This window comes from Entelurus aequoreus, linkage group LG12 (genome assembly GCF_033978785.1).
Source record: "Entelurus aequoreus isolate RoL-2023_Sb linkage group LG12, RoL_Eaeq_v1.1, whole genome shotgun sequence".
In the NCBI taxonomy this organism is placed as follows: Eukaryota; Metazoa; Chordata; class Actinopteri; order Syngnathiformes; family Syngnathidae; genus Entelurus; species Entelurus aequoreus.
The window spans coordinates 66,864,968-66,892,467 of record NC_084742.1 but is presented as its reverse complement, the minus strand read 5'-3'; the positions used below and the strand labels follow the sequence as shown (position 1 = coordinate 66,892,467).

Below are 27,500 nucleotides of genomic sequence, written 5' to 3'. Positions count from 1 at the left end.
GCAGGTGAGCACGGGTGTTGATGAGCAGATGAGGGCTGGCGTAGGTGGAGAGCTAATGTTTTTAGCATAGCTCTGTCGAGGTCCCGTAGCTATGTTAGCTTCAATGGTGTCGTTAGCAACAGCATTGCTAGACTTCGACAGGCGGCACAGCATTAACCGTGTGGTTACAGGTCCAGTGTTTGGTTCGGTGTCTCCTGATGGTAGTATTGTTGATCTTCTGTCTATCCTTCCAGTTAGGGGCTTATGTCTTTTGTTTCTATCTGCTTTTAAGCACGATGCTATCACGTTAGCTCCGTAGCTAAAGTGCTTCGCCGATGTATTGTCGTGGAGATAAAAGTCACTGTGAATGTCCATTTCGCGTTCTCGACTCTCATTTTCAAGAGGATATAGTATCCGAGGTGGTTTAAAATACAAATCCGTGATCCACAATAGAAAAAGGAGAAAGTGTGGAATCCAATGAGCCAGCTTGTACCTAAGTTACGGTCTGAGCGAAAAAAGATACGTCCTGCATTGCACTCTAGTCCTTCACTCTCACGTTCCTCATCCACAAATCTTTCATCCTGGCTCAAATTAATGGGGTAATCATCGCTTTCTCGGTCCGAATCTCTCTCGCTGCTGGTGTAAACAATGGGGAAATGTGAGGAGCCTTTCAACCTGCGACGTCACGCTACTTCCGGTACAGGCAAGGCTTTTTTTATCAGCGACCAAAAGTTGCGAACTTTATCGTCGATGTTCTCTACTAAATCCTTTCAGCAAAAATATGGCAATATCGCGAAATGATCAAGTATGACACATAGAATGGATCTGCTATCCCCGTTAAAATAAAACAAATGCATTTCAGTAGGCCTTTGTCTTCAAAGTGTGCATTATTTTACTGAAATAGGGACTTTCGAGGCTAGAACCAATTATTCATGTTTTACATCGTTCACTATACAAACTTTTAGATTTACCAACCATTGTCAAGAACCAAGTTCATAAATTAAGATTCCCCTGTATTTTTATGGGAAAAAAATATTTTTTTTTGGTACAATTATTATTATTTTTTTAACCTTTAACGGATTTCTTGTAAAAATGAAGCTACTACTGTATTACAAGGGTAGACTGGTGGAGAATAGTTAGAGTGAGGTTCCCCAAGGTGACACAGGTAGTAGTTCATCAATACGACACATGCTGAACCTAATTTGTACGACAACTCCACTAAAGCAGTAACAATTGTTCCATAAAGCATGATTTGTTGTGGTTTGTGTCAGAGCGTGCAGCAGGAATACACCACTGTGCTCGCCTGCCTGGTGAAGACCTTTCCCTCAAAGAAAGAGTTCCGAGACCTGGTGCAGCTCGCCGACTACAATGACCCCGAGTCTGACTTCTTTGAGCACATGAAGCACATACAGGTAGACTAACACATTTTTACCTCGCCATCTCGCTCCTCACTTTAAAAAATGTTGTTTTTTCTGGTAGATCCACCGCCGAGGTCGCGCCCTGAGAAAGTTGGCCAAGCAGCTGAACGAGGGCACGGTGGCGATGTCGCCACGTTCGCTCCAGTTTTACATCATGCCGTTCGCCATGACGGCGCTGTTGGATAAGAAGATGCTGAAGGTGCCGCTCGTTGCTTTCACCCCCTAACGCATTCATCACCCTCCCTATTTGACGCTTTCCTTTTGGCAGCACGAGAACATGACGTCCGCGTCGGTGGAAGTGGTGGGCGCCGTGTGCCGCAGGCTGACTTGGTCCAAGTACCTCAGCCATCTGAAGAACTTCATCCACATCCTGCAGACCTCGCAGATTGAGCAGAAGCTGGCCGTCAGGTAGGAAGTGTCAGGTTCAAACACTGATGACATCTATTAAACAGACAAGAAGCAAGGAATCATGCAGAGACAGAGTTCAATTTGGCTCAATGAGGAGAGACGTTTTTGGGCTGTACTCTAAGTTACAGAACCAACCTACGCTCTTAACGTGCTCCTCTATTTATTTGGGAGGTCCCCGGTTACATCACTGAGGCTGCCGCTGAAGGAAGGGGGGTCATTTCAGCAGCCCCAGTTAGACACAATATATGATTATTAATGAAATGCAAATGTGCTGAGACTCTCTGCTCTGTCTGCGTCACGGCACTCGATGTTCGCCCTTGGCAGTCAGCACACTGATACGAGACGACTCGTTTTGCACAGATAGAAAAGTACAACTTCAGCACAATTGATAATAACTATAACAACGGCCTTTAAGCATAAGAGTTGTGTGATAACTTACACATAATTATTCTAACACTTAACCACCGTATTTTCCATAATATAGAGCGCACCCAATATATAAATATATAAACCGCACCCACTAAATGTTAGGGGAAAAAAACGTTTTGTGCATATATTAGCCTGCACTGGAATAAAAGCTGCAGATGTATACATTTACATACCTGAATTATTTCCAAACGATGGCAGTAAAAGGACTGATCAAACAAAACAGAAGTCATGGTCATGGACCCACTAGCTGTGCAAGCTAGCTCTCCAATCAGCTAAACAGACTCAATAACTCCACGCTGACGTTTTGGTGAATTTACTGAGGAATTTGTGAAAGTGAAACAATACAAACAGAATGCCGTTGTAAGTTAATAATACTCACACAGACACTTGTAAACGTGTTAGCATTTTAGCTAATGTTAACGACGCTAGCTCGATTAAATTACGATAGCACATGCCAAAACACGCCTACAGACTTCACACGTGGGACGGTTAAGTTGGTAAGAATTGCTTTACTTATACTGTGAAACGTGTAAACGTTGCTCGGAGGGATGAATGGAAAATCCATACAAGTAAAAACGCTATGGACGGCTAGAAAACGGAGCAGCACTTCTACTTTCGGTTGAAAGCACTAGATGAAAGGACACTGCAGCACCTGCAGTGAGCGAACTCGCCCAAAAGATGGTGCCAAAGCACAAACAATAATCAGAGGGACAAACAGTAGAAGCCTTTTGAGGCATTTGTGATAAAGGGCTATATAAATAAACGTTGATTGATAGAAAATGGATGGATGGATGCTTGTTTTTTTGAAAGCTATTTGCATCATGGTCGTCAGCGAATACAAAACCATAAATCACCGTTTTATAAGCCGCATGTTTCAAAGTGTAGTGGAAAAGTAGTTGATTATAGTCCGTAATTTACAGTAACTTGTATTATTTGTTTTCCCACACTGTCAGGTTCAAACACTGATGACATCTATTAAACAGACAAGAAGCAAGGAATCATGCAGAGACAGAGTTCAATTTAGCTCAATGAGGAGAGACGTATTGGGCTGTACTCTTAGTTACAGATCCAACCTACGCTCTAAGGTCCAGACCCACATGCTCCTCTATTTATTTGAGAGGTGCCTGGTTACATCACTGAGGCAGCTTCTGAAGTAAGGGGGGTCATTTCAGCAGCCCCAGTTAAACACAATATATGATCATTCAGAAACTCGTCATATCGCCCTGTCTCTGCTCTGTCTGCGTCACGGTACTCGATGTTCTGGACACAAACACTGATAAGAGACGACTCGCAATCCAAAATTGCAAGTTGTCCCTTCGCACAGATATAAAAGTACAACTTCAGCACAATTGATAATAACTATAGCAATGACCTATAACCTCTTAAGGCCCAAACTGTTTTTTTTTTACATGCTTTTTTTATTTCTCTTTGCTATTTGGGTTTATTGGACCCTAATTAGAATAAAAACTAAGAATCATCTTTGTATATGATGTACTTAGTCCATAAGTACACAAACATGTACTTCATGTTTAGTGACATGCTATTTCTTATTTTTACACTTTTTTTTCCAAATTCCATTGTGTTATACTCTTCTGACACCACCAGATGGCAGTATAAGTGTCCACATAAGTGGCCATAAGGCTCCAATTCAGTATTGTACACAATTTTGGAAATAAGAGCTTAAAGGTGCTGTCCACGCAGTGGCCACTAAGCCTTTAGAGCAGGGGTGTCAAACTCATTTCGCATCGTGGGCCACATACGGCCTAGGGAGATGTCAAGTGGGCCGGACCATTACAATTATACCATACTCTGCTATAAATAACCAAAATATCATGTCTTTCCTTTGTTTTGGTGTAAAGAAGCACAAGAACATTAGGAAAATATTGAAATTTAATGAACTATCCTTTTACAAAACATTTCATGAAACACCTCATATTTTCTTAGACAAATGTGCAATTTACTTTTATCATTCACAAATATGCATTGCAACTGATCCCACTGATTGTACAAAAGCACAAAACTTTAATTGGTACTGAAAAATATAGTAATGCACTTTAAGATTAAATGAGACTTTTAAAGAAAGGAATTTTTAAACCACTTACACATACGCATATAAAATCTAAATGTAATCCCTGCGTACACCTTACAAACTAAGGAGAGTGATTTTAAATGTGTAATGAAGAAAGTGTTCGCCTGTCCTGTAAATCTGTAAACTTCATACATGAAACATACATACACATACAATACATACTGAAAATTTATGGAGTTGTATGAACAGTAGAATTCCATCACACAACTTTTGTTTTGAAGCTGCTGACTAACATTAAAGTGCACATTTTTTAAATCACCACAGTAAGGATTCATCTTCACAGAGCTGTATTCTTTCAATGCAAACAGTATCTAAGGCAGCATTTTAAAGGTGTTAGTCTAGTCTGGACTTGTATTTGTTCCTGAAACTTGGCATCTTTTGGCCTGTACAAGTGCATCAACACCAGGTGTCATGTCCTGACTAGCTGTCACTTTCAGAATGTCATTTAAGTGCTTGTTTGTGAGCCTTGAACGCATTTTTGTTTTATTGATATTCATCACTGAGAAAATTTGTTCACGGACTTCTCGGCTCTGGATGAAAGTTGACTGCTGTTTCCTCAGACCCGCCAGCAATTCGTTAATCTTATCTCTTCTCAGTTGTCCTTGCAAGCCGTCATATTTTTCGCTGTGATGAGTCTCGTAGTGGCGTCGAATATTATATTCCTTCAATACCGAAACTTGTTGCAAACACACCAAGCACGAAGGTTTTCCGTGCATCTCTGTAAATAAATAGGACGTGGTCCATTTTTCTTTGAAAATTCTACACTCCTTATCTACTTTTCTCCGTTTGGATAACGACATTTTGGCTAATGAGGGTGTAGCGGAGAGGTAGAGACCAAGGTATTAACAACGTCGTAACAAGCAGCAGATGGCGCATTGATACCGTCTGCTGTTTTCAGTCTGTCTCAGTGATGCGGCTTGTCTTCTACTCTGATGGAAAGAGTGCGCCCCTTAGCGGATAATCCATGAATTGCAGCGAATTTAAAATATTAATTCCATGTCTTTTATACATTTTTTCCACTTTCAAATTATCCTGCGGGCCTGATCGAACCTCCTTGGGGGCCGGTTCCGGCCCGCGGGCCGTATGTTTGACACCCCTGCTTTAGAGGTTTTAAGCATAAGAGTTGTGTGATAACTTACACATAAATATTCTTACACACACTCATTGTTTTTGTCGTCACCGCCAGTTTGCTGGTCACCGTCCTCGAGGCGTTCCACTTCGACTACGCGACCCTCAACCAGGAGATTGAGGCTGCCAAAGCCAGAGATGGTGAGATTCATCTTTTTATGGCGGCCTTTGCAGCCCAAAGGATTTTAAAAGTTCACGTTCACGACGTTTGTATTGGTGAAGCGATGGAGGAGGAGGAAAAGGAAGCTGCAGCCGACGAATCGGAGGCGAGCGATAACGAGGAAGCCATGGACGTCGACAGTGAGCCTCCTCCAAAAGCTTCCATGGAAACTGCCGATGGAGCCGAGCAGGCCACCTCCAAAGAAGCTGCTAAAGGAAAGAAACCTTCAACTTCCAAGCCGGCGTCGGTTTCCTGCGGGCTGCCGCAGAGCAGAGAGGAGCTGGAGTCGCTCATCCGCGGCATCCATGAGAGCGTTAATGGCAGCGTGTTGCCCCGCCTCCATAAATGTCTCACTGCAAAGGTATAGAAGTGATGCATGTCCCATTTAAGGGATACAAAAAAGCACAAAAATGTGTATTGGCATGTTTCAGGTCCAACGTGACGAGGAGCACAAGGCAGTGAAATCGAAGGGGTTGAAGGAGGAGGAGGTGGTGCGCATCCCGATAGCCTTCGCCATGGTCAAACTGATGCAGACTCTGCCGCCGCACATCATGGAGGCCAACCTGCCCGGGTACGCCACTTGCACTTGTCCGCGCGGAATGCATTCTCCCTGGCGTCGGATCGCTTCTTTTCACGCTTGCTGTCCAGGGTCCTGATCAAGGTGTGCGTGGTGTTGAGGAACCGATTCCAGGAGGTCCGCGACGTTGCCCGCGGAACCCTGGTGAAGATCATAGAGACGCTGGGCTGCCGGTACCTGCAGTACCTGCTTAAAGAGATGCAGGGTTTCCTGGTCAAAGGCTACCAGGTACTACAAAGTGGATCACACAGACACACTTAAGGCTGCACTAACTCTATTATCCTCTTGTCTTCTAGGTCCACGTTCTGACATTTACCGTGTACCAGCTGATCTCAGCACTCAGTCCAACTCTAAAAAGCGGCGACCTCGACCCGTGCATGAACATGCTCATCGACGTAAGAACCATCTCATTCCTCCTGGGTTTTTTTGTCCTGTCCAGCTTCTCAGGCAAATCATATAGTAGATGTAGATGCCCATATTGGCTGTTCAGATTTACTTTACAAAAGAGAAGTGTAGGATACTTCTCTTGTTGCCTTTTTTGTATTTGACTTCATTAAATGTATTTATATTATCATTTGGTGCAGCCGGGCCGGAGCAGAAGGGGATAGAAAGAGAGAAAAAAGAAGACAGAGGGGGAAATTGTGGGGACAAGAGTGGGATTAGACAGAGAGACAAAAACAACAACAACAACAATAGAGCAACATCAGCAAATAGGATAAGTACAAATATGATGGTAAAAGTGATAGCAGAGAAGCAGTTAGTGAGATAAATAATAATACAGAAATGACAATGAGCATTATTACACTACAAATGGAGCAATACAAAAAACCAATAGAAATATCACTATTGATAATGAACAATACCAATAATTTACCTCTATTATCAACAATACAGTTGTTCAAATGCAACAATACATATATGTAACAATAACTACAGATACAAAATAATGCAGAAAAATGGAAGGGAAGAAAGAGAAGCAACCTATATTTACCTTGTAGATTGTTATAGTAAAAATAGGTTAAGCTTTGTCAGTGTGCCATGTGTTATACCCAGTTTACCCTAGGGCAGGGGTCACCAACCTTTTTGAAACCAAGAGCTACTTCTTGGGTACTGATTAATGCGAAGGGCTACCAGTTTGATACACACTTAAATAAATTGCCAGAAATAGCCAATTTGCTCAATCTACCTTTAACTCTATGTTATTATTAATAATTAATGATATTTACACTTAATTGAACGGTTTAAAAGAGGAGAAAACATGAAAAAAATGACAATTAAATTTTGAAACATAGTTTATCTTCAATTTCGACTCTTTAAAATTCAAAATTCAACCGGAAAAAAGAAGAGAAAAACTTTAAAAAAGAATTTATGGAACATCATTAGTAATTTTTCCTGATTAAGATTAATTTTAGAATTTTGATGACATGTTTTAAATAGGTTAAAATCCAATCTACACTTTGTTAGAATATATAACAAATTGGACCAAGCTATATTTCTAACAAAGACAAATCATTATTTCTTCTAGATTTTCCAGAACAAAATTTTTAAAATAAATTCAAAAGACTTTGAAATAAGATTTAAATTTGATTCTACAGATTTTCTAGATTTGCCAGAATATTTTTTTTAAATTTGAATCATAATAAGTTTGAAGAAATATTTCACAAATATTCTTCGTCGAAAAAACAGAAGCTAAAATGAAGAATTAAATTAAAATGTATTTATTATTCTTTACAATAATAAAATTTTTTTTTTACTTGAACATTGATTTAAATTGTCAGGAAAGAAGAGGAAGGAATTTAAAAGGTAATAAGGTATATGTGTTTAAAAATCCTAAAATAATTTTTAAGGTTGTATTTTTTCTCTAAAATTGTCTTTCTGAAAGTTATAAGAAGCAAAGTAAAAAAATTAATGCATTTATTTAAGCAAGTGAAGACCAAGTTTTTAAAATATTTTCTTGGATTTTCAAATTCAATTTGAGTTTTGTCTCTCTTAGAATTAAAAATGTCGGGCAAAGCGAGACCAGCTTGCTAGTAAATAAATAAAATAAAAAAAATAGAGGCAGCTCACTGGCAAGTGCTGCTATTTGAGCTATTTTTAGAACAGGCCGGCGGGCTACTCATCTGGTCCTTACGGGCTACCTGGTGCCCGCTGGCACCGCGTTGGTGACCCCTGCCCTAGGGCAACAACGCTAATATATGTTTGATGAAACGTGATTATGTGCATGAGTGTATGTATGTATATGTTCTTGTATATGTATGTGTATATGTATGTTTGTACAGTGAGTATATATGTACAGTATGTGTATATGTATGTTTGTACAGTGAATGTATATGTACAGTATGTGTATATGTATGTTTGTACAGTGAATGTAATTCCTCCTGTTTTAGACACGTTGTATACAGAGATGATCCCAATCCCATGATGGGCATCAGTACCGATATTAGCCTTTTTAACTGATCTCTAGTGTCCCAGTGTTTATATGCTGAAGATTGTGCTCACGTGAAGGATTCCTTCAAATAGGATAAACGCTCAGGGAGTCACAATTGCCACATTTTTCGGACTATAGAGAGCACCAGTATATCAGCCACACCCACTAAATCTTAGAAGAAGAAAAAACTTATAGCACCGGACTATAAGTGGCAGATATATACGTTGTGAAATGAGTTATTTACACAGAAATATTTTGTAAATGTTTATTTACACTGCAAAAAGTCAGTGTTCAAAAACTAGAAAAAAAAATACAAAAATGAGGGGTATTTTATTTGAACTCAGCAAAATTGTCTGCCAATAGAACAAGAAAATTTGGCTTGTCAAGACTTTCCAAGACAAGTAAAATTAGCTAACCTCAATTAAACCCAAAATACCTTAAAATAAGTATATTCTCACTAATAACAAGTGCACTTTTCTTGGTAGAAAAAAAAAAGAGACCTTTTTGCTCAAAATGTTAAAAAATATTCTTAAATGCGTGCGTGCGTGACTTGCCAGAACACTTACTTGAATTTGAGAGTGCAAAGCCACGTCCTTTTCACCATGGGGGAAAATAAACTGTTTCTTTCATGTAACAATATCACTGGAGGACGAAAGGAATGGCGAAGCATGCTACACACACGAGCAGGACCACACAAATAGCTAAACACTAAAGTGCAAATGTAAAGTAGGGGTGATCCATCCAGATGTTAATACTTTTGATACCTAGTGTGGTTTAGTTTAGTTTAGTTTATTCGGGATCCCCATTAGTCTACACCGCAGTGGAGACTATTCTTGCTGGGGTTCCAGGCAAAAAACATCACACAATCACAAAACAAAAGATTACAATGCAGTACAACATGCTCAAATAATAAAATGTTGTAATACAAAAATAGCAACGACAAAGAACCAAAAAAAAAACCAATAACTTGGAGTTTACATAATAAAGTTCATACCAAAGATAAAAAGAGCAATATAAAAATAGATGTATATATTTTTGCAAAAATAAAACAAAGAACCAATGGCCTATAATATACACATTAGTGTACCAAAGACAAACAATAAGTGACGAAAAAGTAACATCCATCCATTTTCTACTGCTTGTCCCATAATCAATAAAATAGTCAATAAAAGCAGTCATGACATTAGGTACAATCTAGAACAGGGGTCACCAACGCGCCCGCAAGGACCAGATGAGTAGCCCGCTGGCCTGTTCTAAAAATAGCTCAAATAGCAGCACTTACCAGTGAGCTGCCTCTATTTTTTAAATTGTATTTATTTACTAGCAAGCTGGTCTCGCTTTTCCCGACATTTGTAATTCTAAGAGAGACAAAACTCAAATAGAATTTGAAAATCCAAGAAAATATTTTAAAGACTTGGTCTTCACTTGTTTAAATAAATTCATTCATTTTTTTACTTTGCTTCTTATAACTTTCAGAAAGACAATTTTAGAGAAAAAATCCAACCTTAAAAATGATTTTAGGATTTTTAAACACATACCTATTTACCTTTTAATTTCCTTCCTCTTCTTTCCTGACAATTTAAATCAATGTTCAAGTAAATGTATTTTTTTTATTGTAAAGAATAATAAATACATTTTAATTTAATTCTTCATTTTAGCTTCTGTTTTTTCGACAAAGAATATTTGTGAAATATTTCTTCAAACTTATTATGATTAAAATTCAAAAAAAATATTCTGACAAATCTAGAAAATCTGTAGAATCAAATTTAAATCTTATTTCAAAGTCTTTTGAATTTCTTTTAAAATTTTTGTTCTGCAAAATCTAGAAGAAATAATGATTTGTCTTCGTTAGAAATATAGCTTGGTCCAATTTGTTATATATTCTAACAAAGTGCATATTGGATTTTAACCTATTTAAAACATGTCATCAAAATTCTAAAATTAATCTTAATCAGGAAAAATTACTAATGATGTTCCATAAATTCTTTTTTTAATTTTTTCAAAAAGATTCGAATTAGCTAGTTTTTCTCTTCTTTTTTTCGGTTGAATTTTGAATTTTAGAGAGTCGAAATTGAAGATAAACTGTGTTTCAAAATTTAATTGTCATTTTTTTCGTGTTTTCTCCTCTTTTAAACCGTTCAATTAAGTGTAAATATCATTAATTATTAATAATAACATAGAGTTAAAGGTAAATTGAGCAAATTGGCTATTTCTGACAATTTATTGAAGTGTGTATCAAACTGGTAGCCCTTCGCATTAATCACTACCCAAGAAGGAGCTCTTGGTTTCAAAAAGGTTGGTGACCCCTGATCTAGAATAATCTCTTTCCGCAATACTTCTCCTCTTAGTCTATTCTGAAAAGCCACTCTGCTGGTGATTGATAGCAGATATTGTGGAAGTGGATTTTAGTAAGTGATTGCCCGATACATAACAGTCTTTTTCAAAAGTGCTATCAGTGCATAAGCGATACTTAAGTGATCAGATTGATATTGATATTGATATTTATCTTGTTCTTCTTACTATGACAAAATACTTTTTTGGTTGCTTTTGATACTGTTTATACATTCTCTAATCTGTTGTCAAATTGTCAGCTCGTACCGGAGGCCAAACGTTTTGACGGTTGTGTATTCATTGTTTGATCACGTTGTGTAGATCTTCAACAACGAGCTGTTTGGCGTCATCGCCGAGGAGAAAGAGGTGAAAGGCATCGTCTCCAAGCTGATGGAGGCGCGACACAGCAAGAGCATGGACTCCTACCAGCTTCTGGCCCAGTTCTGCAGCAAGGAGAGCGTCACTAAGCTTATCCTGCCACTGAAGGAGGTGGGTGGAGCTTAGCTGAATATATATACAGTATATATTGTTTCATGCACCACTCCTCTTCACAGATTCTTGACAACTCATCCAGCCTGAAGGTGTGTAACCGGGTTGCCGCGGTCCTGCGGCGCCTCATTCTGGGTCTGCTGGACAACTCCGGCATGACCTTCAAGGACGTCCTGCTGCTGTCCCATGGCCTGATCAGCCAGAGCCTGCCTCTGCTCACTAAGAAGGACCGGTACGCATTGACTGTACAATGGAACCTCCATTTGCAAACTGAATTGCTTCTTGAACATGGTTGGTAAATGGAAACATTTGTATAGTGAAGCACATTTCTCCATAAGAAAGCCTCAACTGAAGTCCACATTTTATTGAAAGTTTGTAGACTTTAAGCACAATCTAAAGTGCGATACAGTACTGTATATCAAACAAACATAAGGAGGTGACGGATCAACTTTTTATTTATCAACAACGGCAAGCTAAACTGTCCTCTGTATGCACTGCTCTGCCACACACGGAAGCTCTTCTGGTGCCCTCATAAACGATGAGAAATCACAAAAACTATATTGCTCCAATAACAAAGTAAAATGTATTTGCGTCGGCAAGGAAGCACTGATGAGACAAACGAGGGAGGAGTCGGGATGTGGACGTGTGTACGGGCGGGTGACTTTGTGTGCGCTGAAAAAGACAAATGCCCTGTCTGTGAAACAAGTCTGCTTTGGCATATTTTTTTCAGAAAAGTCAGGTGGTTCATGCCACTTGCTGTGGTATTGTTGTTTCTTCCATACTTCTGAGTGCCATAAATAGTTTAGTTTTGTTCCCTTCTTTCCAAGCTGGTCTGTTGCCCTTCTGGGACTCATATTGAGTTGGCAAATTGGACAAAAACTTGTGAAAAGGCCTAAGAAAGATAGAAAAAAGGGGCACTGCAACATGTAGCAAGTGACGTGGAGGGCTGCGCCTCCCCAAAAATGCTGTGCCCTGCTTTTTGCCTGCAGGCGGGACAGAAAAGGACTGAATGAAGCGTTCACATTAGGGCTGGGCGATATGGCCTTTTATTGATATGTGGATATTTTTAGGCCATGTCGCGATACAGGATATATATGTGGATATGTTTAGTCCATGTCACGATACACCATATATATGTGGATATGTTTAGGCCATGTCACGATACACCATATATATGTGGATATGTTTAGTCCATGTCACGATACACCATATATATGTGGATATGTTTAGTCCATGTCACGATACACCATATATATGTGGATATGTTTAGTCCATGTCACGATACACCATATATATGTGGATATGTTTAGTCCATGTCACGATACACCATATATATGTGGATATGTTTAGTCCATGTCACGATACACCATATATATGTGGATATTTTGCCTTAGCCTTGAATGAACACTTGATGCATATAATCACAGCACTATGATGATTCTATGTGTCTACATGAAAACATTCTTCTTCATACTGCATTAATATATGCTACTTTTAAACTTTCATGCAGAGAGGGAAACCACAACTAAAAGTGTATTTATGAAACCGTTATTAAGCAGTGGCACAAACATTCATGTCATTTCCAAAACAGAAAGTGCAAGATTGTCAGAGACATTTTAAAACAAGCTATGAGTGCACTTTTGTGCATGATGTCACTAAGATGACATATCAAAACACTAAATTAAAGTGCACTTTTTGTACAGAACGCCACTACAATAGTTTAAAACAAATAAAGTGCACTTTTGTGCATGATGTCACACAAGATATTTCAATAAGTGTCAAATAAAAATGAGCTGCATAATAGGAAATCAAATAGTGTATGTCCTTCGCTATGTGGTAGGTTCCTGCGGACGTTATCTCCTTCTGTTGTTGACTATTTTTTGTTGATGTGGAAATGGTTGCTTGGGCATTTTGTGGGTGTGGCACCGAACGGAGATGTTGACATGCGGAGTTTCAAGCACTCTTCATTCTCTAGCGGGTGACGTTTCAAATGATGCTACACATTAGCAGTGCTGCTACTTTTTGTAGCAACGCTTTTGCCGCATACTTGACATATTACGGTTGTCTGTTCAACATCTTCCCGCTTGAAGCCAAACCGCCGCCAGACGATGGACCCCCTGCTGTTTTTCTTGGGAATTAAGTCTTCTTCCTTCATTTGTTACCAGATTCGCACCTTCTTTCTCTCGTACTACCACCCGCACCACAGCTAACGTTACCATGTCTCTACCTCTCTGCTCGGTGAGGGTTTATGACGTTGCACGTATGTGAGAATGTGCGCTTGTTTTATGTCTCTGTGAGAAGGAGAGACAAGAAAGAGTGAGAAGAGCCTGTAGTGTAATGCCCGCAGCTAAAAGCAACTGCCTTAGAACGTATACTCCAATATCACTATATAGTCATTTTCTATATCGCACAGAGACAAGCCCGCGATATATCCCGTATATTCCGTATATCGCCCAGCCCTAGTTCACATCTAAACGCTCGTATATAGAGGGGTGGGTGAATGGAGGTTCCACTGTGTTCTGCTTTTCATGACACATTGTGTGTTTGTAGGCAGAAAGCATCCGTCGAGGCTCCGCCAGACCCTCGCCTACCTCCTCCCAGCTGCCTGCTCCTGCCACCAACCCCCAAAAGGGGTGGCAATAAAGCTCCGGTTAGCAGCCGGACCAACATGCACGTCCTGGTGGATGCGGGCCTTAAGGTAGACTTCCACTCACACCTCGGTCACCTTTTTCGGCGCTTTAAAGCAAATGTCTCCCAATGTTCCTGCAGCTGCTACATATGAGCCTGAAAAAAGCCAAAGAGACAGCATCTGAGGAGTCCACTCTTCGGATGTTGGACCCCTTCGTGTTGCTTCTGCTGGAGTGCCTCACCTCCATGCACGTCAAGGTGGGATGGGAGCGTCGCCGGTTTAGGACGAGCTGCAATCACTTTCTTAATGCTCTTTATCCTCTTGTCAGGTGATCATTGAGGCTCTGGCTGGCTTCACGCTGCTGCTGAAGTTCCCTCTGCCGGCGTTGAAGAGAAACGCCAGCCAGCTGATAAGGCAGCTGTTTGTCCTGCTGAAGGATTACTCCAAGGCTGGAGCCGCCCACGGGGAGAACTACCACCTGGTCCAGAACTGCTTTAAGGTAGTAGCTTTTAAACAGACTACTATTTATGAATAAGACCGTACTCTGTTTAGGGGTGGGTAGCAAATCCCATACTCTTTTTGATCCCCTCGGACAGCATTTCACATAAAATCCAACTGTGGTGAGGGTTCCGGTGACGAATTAGTGATTGTACTGCTTAAAAAAATAAAAATAAAAATATACACTACCGTTCAAAAGTTTGGGGTCACATTGAAATGTCCTTATTTTTGAAGGAAAAGCACTGTACTTTTCAATGAAGATAACTTTAAACTAGTCTTAACTTTAAAGAAATACACTCTATACATTGCTAATGTGGTAAATGACTATTCTAGCTGCAAATGTCTGCTTTTTGGTGCAATATCTACATAGGTGTATAGAGGCCCATTTCCAGCAACTATCACTCCAGTGTTCTAATGGTACAATGTGTTTGCTCATTGGCTCAGAAGGCTAATTGATGATTAGAAAACCCTTGTGCAATCATGTTCACACATCTGAAAACAGTTTAGCTCGTTACAGAAGCTACAAAACGGACCTTCCTTTGAGCAGATTGAGTTTCTGGAGCATCACATTTGTGGGCTCAATTAAACGCTCAAAATGGCCAGAAAAAGAGAACTTTCATCTGAAACTCGACAGTCTATTCTTGTTCTTAGAAATGAAGGCTATTCCACAAAATTGTTTGGGTGACCCCAAACTTTTGAACAGTAGTGTATATATATACATATATATATATATATATATATATATAAAAAAGATTAGTCCCTATATGTGTATATATACTGTATATATATTTCTTTTTTTTCTTTCTTTCTTTCTTTCTTTCTTTCTTTAGTTTATTTGGAACATGAACACATTTACAGTATAATACATCACAGTTTCATATCATTTCATTTTACATCATGTCCGAAAAGGAGTAGGAAGAAGCAAAGCTTATTTAATCCTACCCCTTTCCCACTTCAGAGCGTTTACAAATATTTATACAATCATTTACTGACCTTTTTATAATAAAATAACATCTGTGAATTAGTATATACAACAGTTTTGTAAAATGTAATTAATTAATTCAGTCATTATTAACATACTGAGATGAAGAATATCTTATTTTCAATAAGGTTGGAATTATTTCTCATAATTCTTCTTCTTTGTACTTTGTAAGCACTATTCATTTGAACATCCTCTTAAAGTGGATCACATCAGTACAATGTTGAACTTCTTTACTTCATCCATTCCATCATTTGATTCCACATACTGATATGCTGAAGGTTCTAAGTGTTGTACGTGCATACAAATGTTTTAAATTAGATTTTCCTCTAAGGTTATATTTCTCCTCTTTAGTGGAGAACAATTGTTGTACATTCTTTGGTAGCAGGTTATAGTTTGCTTTGTACATCATTTTAGATGTTTGCAGTTTTACCAAATCATCGAACTTTAATATTTTTGACTCAATGTTTGTATGTTCTCTATATCCAACATTATGTATCAGTCTAATTGATCTTTTTTGTAACACGGTTAACGAATGTAGCGCACATTTGTAGTTATTTCCCCATATTTCTGCACAATAACTCAGATATGTAACACTAGCGAGCAGTAGAGAATAGGAAGTCATTTTTGGCCCAGGACGTATTTTGCTTTATTCATTATTGAGATGTTTTTTGCCACCTTATCTATTAATACTCTATTTATTGATGTATTTGCAAATACTACTTTGCTTTTCTTCTGTTTCTTTCTCTTTTTTTTTTGGGGTGGTATGGTTGGGATATAAACAAAAAATATATATTTAGACATTTAGGACAGACAACAGATATATGATGTATGTGAATATGATGTAATGGATAGGAATGTCTGATGCTGGATGTCAATTTAAAAAAAATAAAAAATAATAATAATAATCCAACTGTGGTATGGTTGCCCACTTAGCCGCACTTCGGCACTTGGAGATCACTCCAGCAGCACTGAGAGCAAACTCAAATTACAACAATGACAACAAAGAAATGGACCCAAAAAACTCCAATTAAAGAAAGGCTCTAATTTTCCAAAAAAGTGGTAGCGTAATGCTAATTAATATACATTGGCTTTGCTACTGATTAGCATTAGTGAATTTACATGGCGATTCCAACTCCCCCAAATTTGTTGATGAAAACTACATTTAAGATGCACGTTATATTTAAACAATAAGTACAATATTTACTGTATTGACACTTTCTGGGGCGCAACAAAAGAGTTAATTCTGCAGAGACGAATCAACACAACATAAACTATACACGACTGCCCTCTCATGTCTTGGACTTGCAACTGAAATAGCAACTTTAAGTTGACATTCTGAAATGTTATGATTTTCAAACAATATATAACAACTGGACAGCAGTTATCATAAGCAGCTCATTTTTCAATGTTGCAATAAAAAATGTAATGTTATTATCAAAAACAATGAATATTTATTAACACACACAATTTGTACTGAAAATTGAGTACAGGTATGGACTCCAAGTCACCGGGAATTGGTACCGTTCCGATTGAAATGTGAAAGTTAGCCATCCCTCGCTGTGTTTCCACAGGATTCAGGATTGAGCAGGCTGTAATTTGCCAACATTCCCTCTTCATTGTGCTTTCATCCACTGAGAAAATCCAACATCCAACTTGCAATGAGGTGTTTTCTACTTCTCTTTCAGACAATCACCATGTTGGTGAAAAACATGAAAAACAGCGTGATTTCCAAGGCGCAGCTGCAGGTGCTGCTGGGATACGCCGAGGAGGATATTTACGACCGCTCACGGCAGGCCACCGCCTTCGGCCTCCTCCAGGTACACCTCCAATTGAAGTGTTTAGTACTTTGACAACAACGATAACATAAATGCTGTCATGTTTAGTTGGGGCAATCATTTATGATGTATGTACATGCACATTTGAAAACTCATAACTCATTATTTCAACTTCAACAATGATAAAGTAGCTCTTTTTGACCATATGGTCGTTTATTGACAAGTAGGGGTGGAAAGTTTCCGGAAATTTACCACGGGAAGTTAAGCTCAGGAAGTTTGGAAATATTGACCATTTTTTGATTATTCAAAGTTGGACACCAGGGTTGAAATTCAACTGAATTTGCATTAAAATCAGGTTGTCTTAGCTCAGGGGTCGGCAACCCGCGGCTCTAGAGCCGCATGCGGCTCTTTAGCGCCGCCCTAGTGGCTCTCAGGAGCTTTTTTAAAAATGTATGAAAAATGGAAAAAGATGAGGAAAAAAAAAAGTTTTTGTTTTAATATGGTTTCCGTAGGAGGACAAACATGACGCAAACCTCCCTAATTGTTATAAAGCACACTGTTTATATTAAACATGCTTCACTGATTCGAGTATTTGGCGAGCGCCGTTTTGTCCTACTAATTTTGGCGGTCCTTGAACTCACCGTAGTTTGTTTACAAGTATAACTTTCTCCGACTTTCTAGGACGTGTTTTATGCCACTTCTTTTTCTGTCTCATTTTGTCCACCACACTTTTAACGTTGTGCATGAATGCACAAAGGTGAGTTTTGTTGATGTTATTGACTTGTGTGGAGTGCTAGTCAGACATATTTGGTCAGTGCATGACTGCAAGCTAATCGATGCTAACATGCTATTTAGGCTAGCTATATGTACACATTGCATCATTATGCCTCATTTGTAGGTATATTTGAGGTCATTTAGTTTCCTTTAAGTCATCTTAATTCAATTTATATCTCATGACACACTATCTGTATGTAATATGGCTTTTAATTTTTTGCGGCTCCAGACAGATTTGTTTTTGTATTTTTGGTCCAATATGGCTCTTTCAACATTTTGGGTTGCCGACCCCTGTCTTAGCTAATAATCATGCTGCAAGATCTAGCATGTTGCATTCAATGTTTATTCCCATTCATTTCCCATTAATTCCCGTTAATTCCCATGGAAAGTTTCCAACTTTGAATATTCCCGGAATTTTGCGACCCTATTGACAATTAATTTACGCAGTTTCACTTAAAAAATCAGGTGTCTCTCGTTTCTTCTTTGTGGCGATCTTGCAGGATAACTGGACAGCCCTTTAACAAGTCAATTACTGCCCCCATGTGGATGATATGTTCAATGCATGATGGAGGAATGCACAGTGCAGGGTTGAAATTCAACTGAATTTGCATTAAATCAGGTTGTTTTAGCTAATAATAATGCTGCAATCTCTAGCATGTTGCATTCAATGTTTATTCCCATTAATTTCCCATTAATTCCCGTTAATTCCCATGGAAAGTTTCCAACTTTGAATATTCCTGGAATTTTGCAACCCTACGTCTGACACACCCTCCACCATGGACCGGAATATATTCACCCCAGTAATATCATCAAAACTTACCTGACAGTCCTTGGGCTCAAATACTAGTGTGGCCTCAATAGCCCTGCTGTAGTGTGTCGCATGCTGGGAGTTATCTGGGCATGTGATGGAAGAATGCACTGCACATGTGATGGAGGAATGCACAGTGCAGGGTTGAAATTCAACTGAATTTGCATTTAAATCAGGTTGTTTTAGCTAATAATCATGCTGCAAGATCTAGCATGTTGCATTCAATGTTTATTCCCGTTAATTCCCATATATTCTCCATATATACTCCACCATCGACCGGAAGCTCGCGATCGACGTAATGGGCACCCGTGATGTAGAGGGCTCAAAAATGTATGGATCACTTATGATACGCTAAGCGTTATAGGGTTAATGATAAATCGTTTTTCCATCCCTACCGTTGTTCTCTCTTTGAGTCATTTCACTTGATCAAACCTTATCTAACATTCTACACTACAAAATAACACAAGTATGTAAGATCCCTACTCAATATCGGTATCGACCAATATTCAAGGCTCCAAGATCAGTATCGGAAGTGAAAAGGTTGTATCAGGACACCTCTAATAACTCCGGTACTCCCTATGGATTGACTAAATGGCAACCACTTGTGCCACAGGCCATTCTGTCCAAGAAGCTCATCGTCCCCGAGATGCAAGAGTTGATGAAGAAAGTGGCCCAGCAGGCCGTCAGTGGAAACACCTCCATGATCCGAGTCCATTGCAGACAGGTGCTGTTGAAAATGAGATGTGAAAGAACGCCGCCGGCTCTCCTCCTCCGTTTATAAAACGGAAGTGTTTGTGTATTTAGATCTACCTCAAGTACCTGCTGGACTACCCTCTGGGGAAGAAGTTGCTGGAACATATGCAGTTCATAGTGGCCCAGCTGACGTATGAACACGACACGGGCAGGGAGTCCGCGTTGGAGATGCTGGCTCACATCTTCCAAACGTTCCCTCAGGTAATCCACTCCATTGTAACAAAATAGGAGAAAAATGAGTAAAACTTTGTGTTGGTTTTTTCTTCTCAGAAAATACTCATGAACTACACGGGCCTCGTTTTCGCTCCGCTGGCACTCGTCGTCGTCAATGACGACTCTGCACGGTGTAAAAAAATGGCCGCCATGGCCATCAAGTCCTTCCTCGCCAAAGTGGACGCCAACCAGCAGAAATACTTGTTCTCTTTTGTCAGCACTTGGCTCAAAGCAGACAAGGTAAGCGCATGCTTTTATTTTGGTAGTTCTTGTTGCGTCTGACCAGCTTTTCCTCCAAGGGAATTTAAGTCACTGGTCAATCCCAAATTCTTTCGATGACATATATGCTGAGTAAGAAGGACCATCAAGACAGAATAGAATATTATCAAGTTTTACTGAAGCTACAGGAGAACAGCCCAGACCAATACATTCATAGCGGCTTCTCAAGTTGTTCTAACATTCAAACGGAAAAAAACTACTCCTTGAAAAGGGAAGCAGCCCCCCACCCCAGAAAGGAATGCCTCTCCCTTCCCCAACACTGGTAAGGCAAGGAGGGGGATGTATCTTCTTCACATTCCAATGTCTAAAACACTAAACAGACCAATGGAGACAAAGAGAAACTGGTACACAGAGTATACAATGGAAAAGTACTAGCTGCTCCAAACATGAATATAGAAAGAACTCTTAAACATATTAGCATTCTCCACATTCTCCAAGATCTTTGTGGTAAACTGAAGGTGGTTTTGTCTCTGCAGGTGAGTCTGCGGCGTCTGGGCACCCAGCTGTGCGGTCTGATCGTGGAGGTGGAGGAGGAGAAGTTCACCAAACATCTCGACGACCTGCTGCCCATCCTAGAGAAGGCCATCCACCCCGACAACTACGATGATGTGAGTACGCCATTGTTGTCCTTTATGTCGGAAAACGCCAACAATTTGTTTTTTTTCTCTCAGATCGAGGAGGAAAAGGACGAGAGAGGAGCAGACAGATTGCTCTTCAGTTACCTCACTCTCATCACCAAACTCATCCAACACTGCGGCCTACTGGAGCTCGCCATGCCTCGTGACACCCTCGCCCATATTTGGGGTAAGGCGCCACTTCCTGTCCAGCCACAGCAAAAATAGAGATGGACCGATATGTTTTTTTCAGGGTCGATACTGATTATTAGTAGTCAAGGACCGATATGTTTTTTTCAGAGTTGATACTGATTATTAGTAGTCAAGGACCGATGTGTTTTTTTCAGGGTTGATACTGATTCTTAGTAGTCAAGGACCGATATGTTTTTTTCAGAGTTGATACTGATTATTAGTAGTCAAGGACCAATGTGTTTTTTTCAGGGTTGATACTGATTATTAGTAGTCAAGGACCGATATGTTTTTTTCAGAGTTGATACTGATTATTAGTAGTCAAGGACCAATGTGTTTTTTTCAGGGTTGATACTGATTATTAGTAGTCAAGGACCGATATGTTTTTTTCAGAGTCGATACTGATTATTAGTGGTCAAGAACCGATATGTTTTTTTCAGGGTCGATACTGATTATTAGTAGTCAAGGACCGATGTGTTTTTTTCAGGGTTGATACTGATTATTAGTAGTCAAGGACCAATATGTTTTTTTCAGGGTCGATACTGATTATTAGTAGTCAAGGACCGATGTGTTTTTTTCAGGGTTGATACTGATTATTAGTAGTCAAGGACAGATATGTTTTTTTCAGGGTCGATACTGATTATTAGTAGTCAAGGACCGATATGTTTTTTTCAGGGTTGATACTGATTATTAGTAGTCAAGGACCGATATGTTTTTTTCAGGGTTGATACTGATTATTAGTAGTCAAGGACCGATATGTTTTTTTCAGGGTTGATGCTGATTATTAGTAGTCAAGGACCAATATGTTTTTTTCAGGGTTGATACTGATTATTAGTAGTCAAGGACCGATATGTTTTTTTCAGGGTTGATACTGATTATTAGTAGACAAGGACTGTTATGTTTTTTCAGGGTTGATACTGATTATTAGTAGTCAAGGACCGATATGTTTTTTTCAGGGTCGATACTGATTATTAGTAGTCAAGGACAGATATGTTTTTTTCAGGGTTGATACACCGATGTGTTTTTTTCAGGGTTGATACTGATTATTAGTAGTCAAGGACCGATATGTTTTTTTCAGGGTTGATACTGATTATTAGTAGTCAAGGACCGATGTGGTTTTTTCAGGGTTGATACTGATTATTAGTAGTCAAGGACCGATATGTTTTTTTCAGGGTCGATACTGATTATTAGTAGTCAAGGACCGATATGTTTTTTTCAGGGTCGATAGCGATTATCAGTAATCAAGGACCGATATGTTTTTTTCAGGGTCTATACTGATTATTAGTAGTCAAGGACCGATGTGTTTTTTTCAGGGTTGATACTGATTATTAGTTGTCAAGGACAGATATGTTTTTTTCAGGGTTGATACTGATTATTAGTAGTCAAGGACCGATATGTTTTTTTCAGGGTCGATACTGATTATTAGTAGTCAAGGACCGATATGTTTTTTTCAGGGTCGATACTGATTATTAGTAGTCAAGGACCGATATGTTTTTTTCAGGTTCGATACTGATTATTAGTAGTCAAGGACCGATGTGTTTTTTTCAGGGTTGATACTGATTATTAGTAGTCAAGGACCGATATGTTTTTTTCAGGTTCGATACTGATTATTAGTAGTCAAGGACCGATGTGTTTTTTTCAGGGTTTATACTGATTATTAGTAGTCAAGGACCGATATGTTTTTTTCAGGGTTGATACTGATTTTTAGTAGTCAAGGACCGATATGTTTTTTTCAGGGTTGATACTGATTATTAGTAGTCAAGGACCGATATGTTTTTTTCAGGGTTGATACTGATTATTAGTAGTCAAGGACCGATATGTTTTTTTCGGGGTTGATACTGATTATTAGTAGTCAAGGACCGATATGTTTTTTTCAGGGTTGATACTGATTATTAGTAGTCAAGGACCGATGTGTTTTTTTCAGGGTTGATACTGATTATTAGTAGTCAAGGACCGATGTGTTTTTTCCAGGGTTGATACTGATTATTAGTAGTCAAGGACCGATGTGTTTTTTTCAGGGTTGATACTGATTATTAGTAGTCAAGGACAGATATGTTTTTTTCAGGGTCGATACTGATTATTAGTAGTCAAGGACCGATATGTTTTTTTCAGGGTCGATACTGATTATTAGTAGTCAAGGACCGATATGTTTTTTTCAGGGTCGATACTGATTATTAGTAGTCAAGGACCGATATGTTTTTTTCAGGTTCGATACTGATTATTAGTAGTCAAGGACCGATATGTTTTTTTCAGGGTTGATACTGATTATTAGTAGTCAAGGACCGATATGTTTTTTTCAGGGTTGATACTGATTATTAGTAGTCAAGGACCGATATGTTTTTTTCAGGGTTGATACTGATTATTAGTAGTCAAGGACCGATGTGTTTTTTTCAGGGTTGATACTGATTATTAGTAGTCAAGGACCGATGTGTTTTTTTCAGGGTTGATACTGATTATTAGTAGTCAAGGACAGATATGTTTTTTTCAGGGTCGATACTGATTATTAGTAGTCAAGGACCGATATGTTTTTTTCAGGGTCGATACTGATTATTAGTAGTCAAGGACCGATATGTTTTTTTCAGGGTCGATACTGATTATTAGTAGTCAAGGACCGATATGTTTTTTTCAGGTTCGATACTGATTATTAGTAGTCAAGGACCGATGTGTTTTTTTCAGGGTTGATACTGATTATTAGTAGTCAAGGACCGATATGTTTTTTTCAGGTTCGATACTGATTATTAGTAGTCAAGGACCGATGTGTTTTTTTCAGGGTTTATACTGATTATTAGTAGTCAAGGACCGATATGTTTTTTTCAGGGTTGATACTGATTTTTAGTAGTCAAGGACCGATATGTTTTTTTCAGGGTTGATACTGATTATTAGTAGTCAAGGACCGATATGTTTTTTTCAGGGTTGATACTGATTATTAGTAGTCAAGGACCGATATGTTTTTTTCGGGGTTGATACTGATTATTAGTAGTCAAGGACCGATATGTTTTTTTCAGGGTTGATACTGATTATTAGTAGTCAAGGACCGATGTGTTTTTTTCAGGGTTGATACTGATTATTAGTAGTCAAGGACCGATGTGTTTTTTTCAGGGTTGATACTGATTATTAGTAGTCAAGGACCGATGTGTTTTTTTCAGGGTTGATACTGATTATTAGTAGTCAAGGACAGATATGTTTTTTTCAGGGTCGATACTGATTATTAGTAGTCAAGGACCGATATGTTTTTTTCAGGGTCGATACTGATTATTAGTAGTCAAGGACCGATATGTTTTTTTCAGGGTCGATACTGATTATTAGTAGTCAAGGACCGATATGTTTTTTTCAGGTTCGATACTGATTATTAGTAGTCAAGGACCGATGTGTTTTTTTCAGGGTTGATACTGATTATTAGTAGTCAAGGACCGATATGTTTTTTTCAGGTTCGATACTGATTATTAGTAGTCAAGGACCGATGTGTTTTTTTCAGGGTTGATACTGATTATTAGTAGTCAAGGACCGATATGTTTTTTTCAGGGTTGATACTGATTTTTAGTAGTCAAGGACCGATATGTTTTTTTAGGGTTGATACTGATTATTAGTAGTCAAGGACCGATATGTTTTTTTCAGGGTTGATACTGATTATTAGTAGTCAAGGACAGATATGTTTTTTTCAGGGTCGATACTGATTATTAGTTGTCAAGGACCGATATGTTTTTTTCAGGGTCGATACTGATTATTAGTAGTCAAGGACCGATATGTTTTTTTCAGGGTTGATACTGATTATTAGTAGTCAAGGACCGATATGTTTTTTTCAGGGTTGATACTGATTATTAGTAGTCAAGGACCGATATGTTTTTTTCAGGGTTGATACTGATTATTAGTAGTCAAGGACCAATATGTTTTTTTCAGGGTTGATACTGATTATTAGTAGTCAAGGACCGATATGTTTTTTTCAGGGTTGATACACCGATGTGTTTTTTTCAGGGTTGATACTGATTATTAGTAGTCAAGGACCGATGTGTTTTTTTCAGGGTTGATACTGATTATTAGTAGTCAAGGACCGATATGTTTTTTTCAGGGTTGATACTGATTATTAGTAGTCAAGGACCGATGTGTTTTTTTCAGGGTTGATACTGATTATTAGTAGTCAAGGACAGATATGTTTTTTTCAGGGTCGATACTGATTATTAGTAGTCAAGGACCGATATGTTTTTTTCAGGGTCGATACTGATTATTAGTAGTCAAGGACCGATATGTTTTTTTCAGGTTCGATACTGATTATTAGTAGTCAAGGACCGATGTGTTTTTTTCAGGGTTGATACTGATTATTAGTAGTCAAGGACCGATATGTTTTTTTCAGGGTCGATACTGATTATTAGTAGTCAAGGACCGATATGTTTTTTTCAGGGTCGATACTGATTATTAGTAGTCAAGGACCGATATGTTTTTTTCAGGTTCGATACTGATTATTAGTAGTCAAGGACCGATGTGTTTTTTTCAGGGTTGATACTGATTATTAGTAGTCAAGGACCGATATGTTTTTTTCAGGGTTGATACTGATTTTTAGTAGTCAAGGACCGATATGTTTTTTTCAGGGTTGATACTGATTATTAGTAGTCAAGGACCGATATGTTTTTTTCAGGGTTGATACTGATTATTAGTAGTCAAGGACAGATATGTTTTTTTCAGGGTTGATACTGATTATTAGTAGTCAAGGACAGATATGTTTTTTTCAGGGTCGATACTGATTATTAGTTGTCAAGGACCGATATGTTTTTTTCAGGGTCGATACTGATTATTAGTAGTCAAGGACCGATATGTTTTTTTCAGGGTTGATACTGATTATTAGTAGTCAAGGACCGATATGTTTTTTTCAGGGTTGATACTGATTATTAGTAGTCAAGGACCGATATGTTTTTTTCAGGGTTGATACTGATTATTAGTAGTCAAGGACCAATATGTTTTTTTCAGGGTTGATACTGATTATTAGTAGTCAAGGACCGATCTGTTTTTTTCAGGGTTGATACTGATTATTAGTAGTCAAGGACCAATATGTTTTTTTCAGGGTTGATACTGATTATTAGTAGTCAAGGGCCGATATGTTTTTTTCAGAGTTGATACTGATTATTAGTAGTCAAGGACCGATGTGTTTTTTTCAGGGTTGATACTGATTATTAGTAGTCAAGGACCGATGTGTTTTTTTCAGGGTTGATACTGATTATTAGTAGTCAAAATGTCCATATAATCTTATTGTTTTGTCTTTATATCTTTTTTTCAATTTAAATATATATTGTACAATATTTGATCTCATCGTAAAGATCATTCCATAGTTGAACATGAAGCCACTCGTGTTGTGTTCAGGTCACATTGAAGCCCACCTGCAGTACCCTCACTGCTGGGTGTGGCTCACCGCCTCGCAGCTCTTCGGCCAGCTCTTTGCAACGTGCCGCGCTGAGGAGCTGGTGGCGTCGTGGAAAGGAGGAGGCGGGGACTCCCTCCCGCCAGTGGCCGTCGCTTTCATCGCCACCGATCTGGACAAGAAGGTGCAGGATTATCAGAGACCATTTTGAACACAAGGAAAAAAAACTCTTCTACTTTGTCATCCCCGTCCTGCAGATGAGAGAGTTGGCGTTATCTTTCTGCCATCAGCTGCAGTCCAAATTCCTGGACACGGCGTCTGGTGAGCAGGTGGTGAAGAACCTCCTCTTTGTGGGCAAAGTCATCTACCTCCTTTCCCCAGACTCCCATATAGCCACTCCTGAGGAGGGAATGGAAGCAGAGGAGGAGGAGAAAAGCAAGGAGGAGGAAGAAGAGGAGGAGGGGAAACGTGAGGGAAAGGAGGAGGAGGAAGAAGAGGAGGAGGGGAAACGTGAGGGAAAGGAGGAGGAGGAAGAAGAGGAGGAGGGGAAACGTGAGGGAAAGGAGGAGGAGGAAGAAGAGGAAGAGGAGGAGGAGGAGGAGGACAAGGACAATAAACCTCCATCGCTACTTTGGCTGATGAAGAAGCTGTCACTGATGGCCAAAAGGGAGGCGGCACATTCTCCCAAAGTCCCCCTCCAGGTACAAAAGCCGCTTAAATTTCCAGTCTCCTCTTCAAGGGTGCACAAGGTTTGATGTCGTCGCCTGGTGATTGTGATCCACAGAGAACCTGCGTCTTGAAGTTCCTGGGAGCCATGTCCATGGACCTGGGGAAGGAGCGTCTGGGCCCTTATTTGAAAACCATCATCACTCCTCTCTACAGAGAACTGGACAGCACCTATGCAGATCAAGGTACGTGAGCCAGGGTTTCCCCGACTTGTGGCGCGAGGCCCCGGCAAAATAAAAGCCGCCACACCTTGAAGCAGTGTTTTCCAACCTTTTTGGAGCCAAGGCACACTTCTTGCGTTGAAAAGATGCGGAGATGCACACCACCTGCAGAAATCATTCCAAAACTAAACTCAGTTGACGGTAAAAAGTGGTTGTTGGATATGACTTTAAAGCATAACCAAGCACGCGTCACTATAGCTCTTGTCTCGAAGTAGGTGTACTGTCACCACCTGTCAGACTTATTTGGACTTTTTTG

At 39.2% G+C, this 27,500-nt stretch overlaps 1 protein-coding gene across 1 annotated transcript in view; it reads left to right on the top strand.

Moving 5' to 3' along the window:
* The window catches only part of utp20 (UTP20 small subunit processome component), a 72,120-nt gene that overhangs the window by 41,052 nt on the left and 3,568 nt on the right, over window positions 1-27,500 (top strand). The window contains exons 37-58 of the mRNA XM_062066486.1: window positions 1,251-1,391; window positions 1,459-1,596; window positions 1,666-1,805; window positions 5,510-5,592; window positions 5,674-5,972; window positions 6,043-6,182; window positions 6,260-6,416; window positions 6,485-6,583; window positions 11,269-11,436; window positions 11,502-11,668; window positions 13,987-14,134; window positions 14,206-14,322; window positions 14,394-14,564; window positions 17,231-17,362; window positions 19,516-19,626; window positions 19,707-19,856; window positions 19,926-20,108; window positions 20,624-20,755; window positions 20,819-20,951; window positions 26,300-26,481; window positions 26,555-26,998; window positions 27,082-27,208. Coding sequence (XP_061922470.1) covers window positions 1,251-1,391; window positions 1,459-1,596; window positions 1,666-1,805; window positions 5,510-5,592; window positions 5,674-5,972; window positions 6,043-6,182; window positions 6,260-6,416; window positions 6,485-6,583; window positions 11,269-11,436; window positions 11,502-11,668; window positions 13,987-14,134; window positions 14,206-14,322; window positions 14,394-14,564; window positions 17,231-17,362; window positions 19,516-19,626; window positions 19,707-19,856; window positions 19,926-20,108; window positions 20,624-20,755; window positions 20,819-20,951; window positions 26,300-26,481; window positions 26,555-26,998; window positions 27,082-27,208 — 3,562 coding nt within the window. The remainder of the gene's footprint in view (window positions 1-1,250; window positions 1,392-1,458; window positions 1,597-1,665; window positions 1,806-5,509; window positions 5,593-5,673; window positions 5,973-6,042; window positions 6,183-6,259; window positions 6,417-6,484; window positions 6,584-11,268; window positions 11,437-11,501; window positions 11,669-13,986; window positions 14,135-14,205; window positions 14,323-14,393; window positions 14,565-17,230; window positions 17,363-19,515; window positions 19,627-19,706; window positions 19,857-19,925; window positions 20,109-20,623; window positions 20,756-20,818; window positions 20,952-26,299; window positions 26,482-26,554; window positions 26,999-27,081; window positions 27,209-27,500) is intronic.